The sequence below is a fragment of the Pseudorasbora parva genome, chromosome 9 (assembly GCF_024679245.1).
Source record: "Pseudorasbora parva isolate DD20220531a chromosome 9, ASM2467924v1, whole genome shotgun sequence".
Lineage (NCBI taxonomy): Eukaryota > Metazoa > Chordata > Actinopteri > Cypriniformes > Gobionidae > Pseudorasbora > Pseudorasbora parva.
The window spans coordinates 403558-415108 of NC_090180.1; the positions used below are offsets into that span (position 1 = coordinate 403558).

Sequence of the window (11551 nt, forward strand, 5' to 3'; positions counted from 1 at the left end):
TTCTCAGACAACGAGAGATAAATGTAATTCAACACACTGATAACGTAGCTTATTGCCTTATTTTCTTTCTTTTTTATTTTCTTAATATTTCTATTTTGGTCCATATTGTGAGAAAAAATAGAAGAGAAGTAGGCCCATTTTGTGTTAAACAAGTTCACGAGTTTGTGTGCCCATATAATCTTGGTGAACGTGGTAAAACAGATTTGGCTTGCTGTCTGCTATAGAGGGGCTCGGAGAGGATGTTCTACCCGAGCTCCGATTGCCCCCCTATAACAGGCAAATTGAATGGATAAAATAAAATGAGTCATTTATATAGCGCTTTCATATGTACTACTGTAAACCCCAAGCGCTTTTCACTTGTATCAGGGATCTCTCCTCAACCACCACCAGTGTGGTGTACGCAGTTATAAAAGGAGGAGTAGGGGAGGAGGAGGGATGCTGCAGGAACTAGAAAGGGGAAGAGGTAAGTTGCTGGTTTTATACCTTGGTATTAATTGAAAGATTAGATGGGCGTACTTCCTCCCGAAATTACGTTTATTAACTTCACTTCACGAGTTTGTGTGCCCATATAATCTTGGTGAACGTGGTAAAACAGATTTGGCTTGCTGTCTGCTATAGAGGGGCTCGGAGAGGATGTTCTACCCGAGCTCCGATTGCCCCCCAAAAAACATAATGCAGAAATAGACAGCAAGCGAGAATCATGGCAATTTGAACCGCTCATGATTACGGGAGGAGTCTGCATAATTATTCCGAAACCCCCCAAGATTGTTAAATGGATTGAATTGGAGATGGCACTGCGACATCATTGAGGTAGGTAACTGCCGTGGCAGTTTATGAAACAGGTGAGGTGTTGTAGCAGCAGTCTGGCATTGAACGGGCACTGCCGCAGTATTCTCAAACTGGCGGGGCACTGCAGTAGCATCAAGCAAACAATGCAACAGCAATCTCAAATTGGCGGGGCACTGCAGCGGCAGTCTAGAAAATGGCGGGGCACTGCAGCGGCAGTCTCGAAAATGGCGGGGCACTGCAGCGGCAGTCTCGAAAATGGCGGGGCACTGCAGCGGCAGTCTCGAAAATGGCGGAGCACTGCAGCGGCAGTCTCGAAAATGGCGGGGCACTGCAGCGGCAGTCTCAAAATGGCGGGGTACTGCAGCGGCAGTCTGAAAATGGCGGGGCACTGCAGCGGCAGTCTCGAGATGGCGGGGCACTGCAGCGGCAGTCTCAAAATGGCGGAATACTGCAGAAGCATCGAGCAAACATTGTAACAGTAGTCTCAAACTGGCGGGGCACTGCAGCGGCAGTCTCAAAATGGCGGGGCACTGCAGCGGCAGTCTCAAAATGGTGGGGCACTGCAGCGGCAGTCTCGAAAATGGCGGGGCACTGCAGCGGCAGTCTCAAAAAAGCAGGGCACTACTGCAGGAGTGGTCATGCATTGGCAGGGCACTGTAAAGGTAGTCTTAAATTGGTGAAGCCTTGCAGCAGCGGTCTCAAGTTTGTGGTGGTACTGCAGCGGCAGTCTCGAAATGACAGGGTACTGCAGCAGCAGTATCGAGCAAAGTACTGCAGCAGCGGTCTCAAATTGGTGGGGACCAGCAGCAGCAGTCTCAAAATTGGCAGGGCATTGCAGCAGCAGTCTTGAATATGCCGGGTATTGCAGGGATGGTTTCAATTTTGGCAGGGCACTGCAGAGGTAGTATCAGAGTCCTGCGGTAGCTTTGTCGACTATAGCAGTATTTACTAAACAAGGTTTGCGGGCGCGAGTTGGATTGAGTTTCAAAGGCAGCTATTTTACAGGGAAGCGAGCTTTAGATGGGCTTGTTTGATGAGGCAGAGGTCAGATCGAATGTAAGACTGAAAAGCATCTGAGGACCATCGGCCCAGTAGTTTGATTTGATGATCTGGCAGACCTTTTTGAGCTGCGGTAGTAGCTGCTCCAATACGAAAGGAGTGTGATGAATACAAATGAGCTTGGATACCAGAGTTGGTGAGGATGTATTTGAGTTTTTTGTGGAACCAATGCCTGGTGATCGGCAAGTTATTCTCGTCAATGAAAAGTGGGTCGAGCTGAGAGGAGATCTGGGCCTCCCTGTGCGCAAGAAAGAAGGAGAGGGATTGATATGGCTGGATGGGTGTCGGGAGATTGAAGATATGGATAAAATGGCCGTTTTTAAATTGATCAGTTTTGCTGCGTTTGATCAGGAAACGGATGGTGTCCTTGTCTAAAACTTGGAGGTCGGAGAAGGTTGGATGGATGGTTGGGTTGAATTTTGAATTGGTTGTGAACTCAGAAACTCTAAGGAATCCAAAAAAGGCCAGGGGAAACATGGCATCCAGCGTTCTAGCTGTATCGGGAGGCATGTGACCAGAACGGAGGAAGGTGAGGCATTTGGCTAAAAGATCACTGGTTAGAGGTTGTCTGGAATCCGGATGAGTGGGATTCGTTTTTTGAATTCCTTTGATTAGAAGTGAGATCTGGGGGTTTGTGATGGCAGGACATGGATGGCCGTAGATTAGCTTGAAGAAAAACTGAATGCCACTAAGGTAGACTTTGATTGTACTGGGTTGAATGGACTTGATCTTGTGGAGATATGAGATAAAAGAAGAAATTGATAGGAGGGAAAAATTGGGGAAAAACTGGTTGTAGAAGGAATGGAATTGTTTGAAAGCTTTCCACGCAGTCCAGTAAGATTGCAGTGTTCTGGGTGAGATGGCATGAAATATTAAATCCAGAGAAGAGGTGTGGAGGTCTCTGAGTGGGTGAGTTACTGGAATGTCAAGTCTGAATAAGGAGGAACTGGGGTTGGGTTTGGGTCCGCCTCCGGGGCTAATGCTCTGAATTTCTAAAAAAGAAGGCGAGAGAGTGCGTCAGCTATTTGGTTTTGGTGTCCTGGAATGTGAACAGCTTTGAAAGTGAATTGGTTACAGGCAGATAACCAGGTAAGGCGTCTCAAGAGGGGCATGATTTTGGGGGACTTTGAAAGACCTTTGTTGATGCAATGTACGGTGGCGAGGTTATCGCAGTGCATTACTATGTTTTTTGAAGACCACTCGTGACCCCACAAATGTGCTGCTATGATGATGGGATAAAGCTCAAAAAGAGCTGAGGATGCAGTTTGTTGATTTGACATGGAGAGTTCGGGGGGCCAGGTTGATGCGAACCAGTGGGTCTTGTAAAAACCTCCGAAGCCTACTGAGGGAGCGGCTTCTGTAAACAGCGGAAGATCGCATGGTTGAGATAGAAAGTCATCGTAAAAGAAGGTCAGACCGTTCCATTGTTTAAGAAACATGATCCATAGCTTCAGGTCGGTAAGGCAAGATGGGGTTAGGGAAATGGTGTTGTCTAATTCCTGAATGGACGATGCAAGAGACAGCAGATGGGAGATAAAAGGGCGGCCTTGAGGCACTATACGCATGGCATAGTTTAGGTGACCTAGCAGGGATAGCAGATCTCGTTTGCTGCACTGAGGTGCCTCGAGCAGGTTGGAAGAGATAGCGATTATCCTGTCGATTTTATCTTTTGGAAGGGAAGCTTGGAATTTGACGGAGTCAAGGTTAATGCCGAGGAACTCTAGAGATGTGGTAGGGCCCTGTGTCTTCTCTGGAGAGAGTGGAACTCCCAATGTGGAAAAAACATTCTGAATGGTAGAAAGGTGAGCTGCTGGAGGGAAAAAACTGGGGGAGACAGTGAGAAAGTCATCCAGGATATGCACTAGGTAAGGGACCGCGTGGTTGTTTTGCAGGATCCAGCAAAGCGCTTCTGACAGCATGTCAAAAATTTTGGGACTACTCTTGCAGCCAAAAGTTAAGCGTACTGCGAAAAAGAATTTCCCTCTCCAACGAATGCCAAAAAGATGCCAAAAGTCTGGATGAATGGGCATGACTTTAAATGCGGATGTGATATCAACTTTGGCTAACCAGGCTCCGTAACCAGCATTTTTGATTAGGTGAATGGCTTGGTCTATGTTGTGGTAGCACAAGGAAAATTCTTCTAGTGGGATGAGGCTGTTTATGCTTGGCTGAGTATTGTTGTGGGGGGCCGAAAGTTTTTTTCCCTGAGAACTTCCTTGTAGCAATACCGATGGGACTTATCCGAAAAAGTTTGAAAGGAGGGGAATCAAAGGGGCCGATCATAAACCCTGACTCTAGCTCTTTGGCTATTAAGGTGTCAACTGCTTCAGGTTCAGCGTTTGCCGATTGAAGGTTTTTGCAAATGAGACTACTGGTAGGGAGGCTTTCCAGACCCGGATTAAAGCCTTCCTCTAAACCTTTGAGTAGATATTGAGTGAAGTTTTTGTCTGGATGGTTAGCTAGTTCCTGAGCTAGAGAGGAGACAATGATGGGAGAAGACAGATACTTTCGAAATTCTTTATTAGAATTTGCTGAGGAGCGATAGACAGGGCATACAGAACGAGCATGAGCTCCACCACAGAAATTACACACATGTAAATACTTGCAGCGTTGTCTGGTACAACCAAACTGATTGAAATTATGACATACTTGTCTGCCTGAAGTGAACCTAAAATTGCGGCTCTTCGAATCGCCCCTGGACTGTGGTACGTAAGACGTGGAATTAACGATTTGAGAGGTGCCAGGATTAGTGCCCGTATTGCTTGGAGGGGTGGGATTAAAGAGGGGGCACGAGGGAGGCTCATGTGTGGCGGAGCTACACAGGACGCAGGACACATTACGGCAGCCCAGAAAAACTTTATTGTACAGCTCCAAGTCGAGAGCTCCCCAGTAAGGACACTGATTCCACTGGGTGACTCGAGCTGAACATTTGGCTGAAAAAAGCCTGTAGTATGTAAAGAAATGGGTACCGCCAAAAGTGTGTGACAATTCTGCGATGATCGCTAAAAAATCATTCAACTCCTTACGTCTGGCGGGGAAGACAGAGCAAATTATTTCTGTATATCTACCAAACGCGATGCAAAACTCAGCCATGGTAAAGATGCGATTTGGTTTGGAATTTGGGGTTTTCAGATTGATAGTCAAAGGACCAAAGTCGAGGGTGCGATTGGGTTCACTTATAGAGACAGAGGGAAGGAGAGAAGAGAGGTCAAAGTCTGCACCTGCTAAAATCTGGGACCGTAGATGGGTGGAGACGGGGGGTGGATTCATAGCAAGGGCGTTGGGAGGAACTGGAAGAGTGGATGCAGTTGAGAGAGTATATGTTGGGAGTCGAGGAACTGTTGAGGAAGCGGTAGCTGGAAGAAATAAAGTTGGATTATACATCGCTTGGGGGTGCGACCCCATGCTTTGATCGGCTCCAAAGACGGCAGAATAAGGAAGGGGGGGGGCATGACCGTTTGCGGAGGCAGCCTCACGCTAGGGTCTGCGCTGATTGCAGAGGAGAAATGAGAGAGGGGGGGGAAGGGAGGGGGGGGGGGCATGACCGTTCGCGGAGGCAGCCTCACGCTAGGGTCTGTGCTTACTACAGAGGAGAAATTAGAGAGAGGGGGGAAGGAAGGGGGGGCATGACCGTTTGCGGAGGCAGCCTCACGCTAGGGTCTGCGCAGACTGCAGAGGAGAAATCAGAGAGAGGGGGGAAGGAAGGGGGGGGGCATGACCGTTTGCGGAGGCAGCCTCACGCTAGGGTCTGCGCAGACTGCAGAGGAGAAATCAGAGAGAGGGGGGAAGGAAGGGGGGGGCATGACCGTTTGCGGAGGCAGCCTCACGCTAGGGTCTGCACAGATTGCAGAGGAGAAATCAGAGAGAGGGGGGAAGGGAGGGGGGGCATGACCGTTTGCGGAGGCAGCCTCACGCTAGGGCCTGCGCTGATAGAGGAAGGGAGTGGAATGGAAGAGGGGGGGTAGGGGGGAAGTTGTGGAGTTGGTACAGGTAGCCTCAAATTTGTATTTATTCCATGGCTAGATGGATTTAACTGAGGATGGAATACAGGAGGAGCAGAAGTATTGGAGGCATGGACAGCTGAAGCTCTGTGCAACTCACCTGTAGCAGGAGGGAAGGTAACGTTCACTGTTGGAGCTGCCATGAAACTACCGCTAGAGACCGCGGAACTAATGTTCGCGGCCGCGACAGACACCCGGCCACTTTCAGCGGCGGACAAGGAAGCTGTGGCAGCTGCGGCTGCTGGCTGAATCTGTCGCGGGTTGGAGGCGAACCGTATGGATCGTACGGTTGCTTGCGTTGATGTTTGCATGGAGCTGGCAGGACGCTGGGTGTTCTGGTGGGAGCGCATGAGCAGATCGTGAAGTTGCGCTTTTGAACTTTTCCAGGAGAAATGGATACCCGCGTTGGATAACGCTTGCCTGAGCGCGTTGACGGTCCATTTCTTAACCGGAGGGACTGAAGGGCTTGCTGCGGAAGATGATGGTAGAGATGATGATGATGATGACGATGAAGATGCTGGAGGACGAGGTGAATCATGACGAGGATCAGCCGAGCCCCGTGATGATCGAGATGGAGGGGGAGAAAGAGGTCTCCTTGAGCGAGGTTTTTGGTGCTGACTTGTGGAGCGGAGAGATCGGCGACCTGGACGATCAACAGGTGAAATGTGCCGTGAAGGAGGATCCAAGGTGTTTGGAGAAAAACGTGCAGGTGTCTCTGGCACGTTAGAAAGTTCGTCGTCGGAGGGAAACAATTCGATTTCCTGGAAGTCAGTCATCGTGCGGGTTTGGGCGAGCCCAAATGCTGCAGGAACTAGAAAGGGGAAGAGGTAAGTTGCTGGTTTTATACCTTGGTATTAATTGAAAGATTAGATGGGCGTACTTCCTCCCGAAATTACGTTTATTAACTTCACTTGTTTTTAGATAAATCTGCTCTTACTTTTCATTGAGACGGACATTATTATTGCAGTGTTCTGACATTATAATCATATAATTATAGACCTATAATTCCTTGTTTAATCGGGCTAAATGTTTTTAAATAGTGAGGAGTAATCTATCTATTATTTTATTATGCAGTGTGTCGATTATGCATTATTGTTGGGGGAGGGGGCAAATTAATGTAATATCAATTTAATAATAAAATTAGGCCTACTCTAATAATAATAATAATTTTATACATAAATTCTAAATCCTCTTGATATCAATAGCTGATGCATTTACCTCTCTATAATACACCATGGTCTATCGTCGCCACAGAGTTTTTTTTTTTTTGCACATTTTTCACCCGTACAGTGTGAGCAGTCAAGACGCGCTCGACGGTCGGACCGCACAGTGAGAGCATCAATCGTGAGCTTTGGCTTTACATCGCATGCGATCTACTCGTACAGTGTGAGTAGGTAACCTTGCTGAAAACGCATAGAAATCGCACAGTGTATGCCCAGCTTTACCTGGGGAACACATGGCCCCAGGATGCACTATGGGAAGAAGGCGAGCCGGCGGAGGCAGTGTGATGCTTTGGCCAATGTTCTGCTGGGAAACCTTGGGTCCTCCATCCATGTGGATGTTACTTTGACACGCTCCACCTACCTAAGCATTGCTGAGACCATGTTCAGCCTTTGATGGAAACGGTATTCTGGTGGCTGTGGCTCTTCCAGCAGGATAATGCTCCTGACACAAAGCACAAACGCTTCAGGAATGGTTTGAGGAGCACAACAACCAGATTGAGGCGTCGACTCGGCCTCCAGATTCCCCAGATCTCAATCCAATCGAGCATCTGTGGGATCAGCCAAACAAACAAGTCCGATCCATTGAGGCGCCACCTCGCACCTTACAGGACTTAAAGGATCTGCTGCTAACATCTTGGTGCCAGATACCACAGCACACCTTCTGGGTTCTAGTGGAGTCCCTCAAAGACGGGTCAGCAAAAAGGGGACACAATATTAGGTCATAATGTTGTGCCTGATTGGTGTATATGACTTTCTTTTCTGTAACAATCAAACTCATATAAATATTTACATTTTCTGGCTGGTTAGTATTTCTGTAACTTCATGCATCGACAAATTCAAATTATTGCATTAGAACATTTCAATGATCATTGATGTGATTGATCTAAACTATTCTCAGATGTGTCATGTTTTAAAGGAGTCATATAATGCCAGTTTTGTACAAGTTAATATGATTCTTTAGTGTCTAAAGGAACACTTTGTAATATACTTGAATTTAAAATTCGCATTAGTATTGTAAGAAAACCCTGGTCAAAAACAGCTCTGTTTTCAGCAAGCCATTTCAGTGCATACGCCTTTAAATGCTAATGAGCTGTGCTGACCCCGCCCCTCTGGACTGTGGGGCGCTTTTGCCTTGACAACAGTAGAGGAGAAAGAATGGCCGCCGGAGTCTCTGAGGATACATCTGTGCAACGGCATCAATCTGAACTGGAGTCGCGACAAGATGACAGCTCCAACGACACCCGACAATTAAGGCTAAACAGGATGTTTCTGAACGGTTGGTTAATGTAATGTTACTTTGGTCTGTCTTTATTAGTGTAGTGTTAGTGTTAGTGTAGTGAGATACGAATGCTAAGTGTTTACTGATGTATATGTTAGTTCATTGACAGATTGATGTTACACCTAATGCCAATGAAAACTTATTTTCTGTTAATGTCGGTTTGTCAGTGATGCATAAGTTTGTGCAAACATAAAAGCATTGACGTTGTTCGGGAGGAATATTCCCTTTGAAATCAAAACTCAGCCGCTGCGTCTTCAGCGGTTCAGATTTAGGAACATCAGAATGACGGCTGTGCTCATTATTACACCCAAGAACAGAACACCACAATCACTGAGACGCCATTCTGCTCCAGCGTATCAACAATGGCAGAATATGATGACATCTCGCTCAGATTCTGAAATGTTTTATCCTGGTTAGACTTGTGGATGCTGTTATTGAATGATTAAATGTTTGTCATCACCACTGGGGGTGCTGCGTACATTAGAGCATTTCAGAGACACGATAGCCAACTGTATCTGTGATGAACTCACATGTGTGAGGAACAACAGAAGATAAACCCTTTGCCTCATCTTTAATCTGGTGGAACTGTGCTTAACTGTCATGGAAATAAATAATGCCACAGTCCTAAAAATCCTCAGTCTAAAAAGGCTTCATGACGTCAATTCAAAAGATAATTACTTTGGTCAAATATAAAATAGACATTGATTCCTGTGACGTGTAAAGTGCAGTTCATTTACAAAACACAAACAAGGACTTGAACAGACTCGCCTAAACACAGAACTCACCAACAGTGAGGACTTAAAAACACAGAGACTAATGACTAATAAGACACACCTGTGAACAATCAAGAACAATGAACCAAAGATCACATGAGGACACAATGGAATCACATGACAAACCAGGAAACAAGACAATTGAAAACAAGAACATAAAACAGAACCAACACTCTAGACATTACATTCACAAAGGATTGAGAAATTTACTGAAATCGATCATTTTGTGACAGATTTTAAAGGTAAGGGTATATGCCTAAATATTTACCTTTTCCTCACTCAATGCACTTGACCAATAATTTATAAAGATATCAGTGAACGTAGCATAACAAACTGTGACAGTAGACTGTAATAATATACAGGCCCAAACCCCACTACCAAATATTGAATACTCTACTAAACAGCCTCTATTTGGCTTTGAATGATCCTTATAGTGAGATAACCTGAACATAAGTCACAAATGATGTTTGTGTTCGAGGAGAAGATACTTATTCAACAAGAAGCAGTTATTTTTGAGATATTCATAAACTGAGAGCACAATCATTCTCTCAGCTTTCAATAAGGAAAGACAGAGAAGGAGGTCTAAATAAACCACACCCACATGAAAGCTTCACAATATACAACTACAATCATACATTTACTGTTTGCCTTCAGTTCATAAAGCCAGTTAGCAAACCTTCTCAACATGGAGAGATGCTTTCTACTGATGCTTATATCCACACCAGGTATAAAACCGTTAAACTAAACAGACGCAAATATAATGTACATTCAAATGTTTTGACTAATATATATATATATTGTTTTAAATATAATTTTATATTACAATAATGAAACCACATTTTGTTGAAGAAACTATTTTGGTGTTGTATTTTTAATTTATAAATGTTAAACAGAAGTCACCTGACCCGTGGTGAAATCTGTCCATTTCTCTTGCAGGGTTTTTGTCCGATAGCATTGAACCAAAAGACAAGGAAACTAATATTAACAGAAATGAAGGAGAGCGTGTGACGCTGAGCTGCTCATATGAAGCTAACAGCGAGTACATCTATCTTTACTGGTACAGACAGTATCCTAATAGAGAACCTCAGTATTTACTGCGGAAAGGAGCTCGATCACGGATTGGTGATGATGATATTCCAGACCGTCAACGGTTTGATTCGACTATATCCCGATCCTCCACTGAACTCAATATTAACAGTGTAACTCTGGCAGATTCAGCTCTCTATTATTGTGCTCTGAGAGTTGGAGCCCAGTGAGACAAAGTGCCGGAGATGCTTTACAAAAACTCATATGCAGTTTTTGCCTTAAAAAAAGATTATTCAAATAAGAATTAAACCACAGCTGTATCTTGTGTAAACCACAACACAATACTGTAACACCTGTTGGAAGAAAAACTGAGCTTAGGAGGAAACTATAAAGGAAGATTGTTTCTGTAATGACACAATAACCCTTCTGTAGACTGGAAATTTATTATTTTAATATTATTTTATTATTTTAATATTATTTTATTCATAAATGGATGTATAATGTGTTTGTGAAGTTTAAATGCATGAGAGAGTTATGTATATACTGCATGAACATACATTGGAATCATATGGCAGACACAGGGGAGGAAGACATAATTTTGCCCATACAGGAATGCATACATTGTAACACGTGGCATTAGTGACGTATCATTGACTGATGGAACACATGTGTACGCATGAAGTATACATTCTATTTTAACCATAGGATGCAAGTTTTGCTACCTTGTAAGGAATTGTAAATCCTTTTGTCAGTGGTATATAATGCTCACTGTAAATGCACTGCCCCAGAGAAACAGAGAAACCGAAACAGGGAAACATGCAGCTGGCATGACGACAACAAGTTTCTCTCCTATGCCTGATACATATGACAATAAAAGAGCTTTTTGACATGGCAACTGGTATCCGGTCCTGTGATTTCATCATAACGGGGACAAAGCTGTAAATTACAGATCAACACCTTCCCACAACAGAACCTCTGAGAATAAGCTGTCCTTGTTAATATCCCAGTAAACCGTATAGTCCAAGCATAAATATAGACATATTACACTAGTAGTGCTCGGCCCCCTCGCCGTATCAGCGCTTGGGAAAGTTACACCCATATCAGAATTGATCAGACTAGATCAGGGATCTCAAAGTCCACACTGGTTTCACTTCGGCTGTATGATCAGCCCATGGATCAATCACATTCTGTTCCTGTCAATCACACAGTTTCAATCAATTATACTGCATGAGGGAGGGCCGAGCCAATACACAAACACAAATTATTCAAGCGCGGCACACACAACGAAACAACGACAAAAAAGGTTTCAGAACAATCCACTGGCCGCACTAACGCTAAACTTTGATGTCAAGTAGAGGACCACCGCAGGCCGTGAGTTTGAGACTCATGGTCTAGATCCTC

At 44.9% G+C, this 11551-nt stretch overlaps 1 protein-coding gene across 1 annotated transcript; it reads right to left on the reverse strand.

Annotated features, from left to right (window-relative positions):
- Positions 1 to 1617: 1617 nt before the first annotated feature.
- LOC137089380 (uncharacterized) lies at positions 1618 to 6199 on the reverse strand. Its single transcript, XM_067452964.1, has 4 exons — positions 5950 to 6199; positions 4917 to 5138; positions 3431 to 3598; positions 1618 to 2840 (listed from the first exon to the last, which is right to left on the reverse strand). Exons 1-4 carry the CDS (start codon positions 6197 to 6199, stop codon positions 1789 to 1791), a joined length of 1692 nt encoding a protein of 563 aa, XP_067309065.1. The 3' UTR covers positions 1618 to 1788.
- Between the last annotated feature and the right edge of the window lie 5352 nt (positions 6200 to 11551).

What these genes read in the sequence shown, in the direction of transcription:
- LOC137089380 (XM_067452964.1), bottom strand. Translation starts at nt 6,199, where the DNA reads ATGCGCTCCCACCAGAACACCCAGCGTCCTGCCAGCTCCATGCAAACA. An exon ending in TGAGTTTTGCATCGCGTTTG is followed by an intron (nt 3,599 to 4,916) that starts GTAGATATACAG and finishes CACTCTCTCCAG; the next exon opens with AGAAGACACAGGGCCCTACC. An exon ending in AGATCTGCTATCCCTGCTAG is followed by an intron (nt 2,841 to 3,430) that starts GTCACCTAAACT and finishes CTTCTTTTTTAG; the next exon opens with AAATTCAGAGCATTAGCCCC.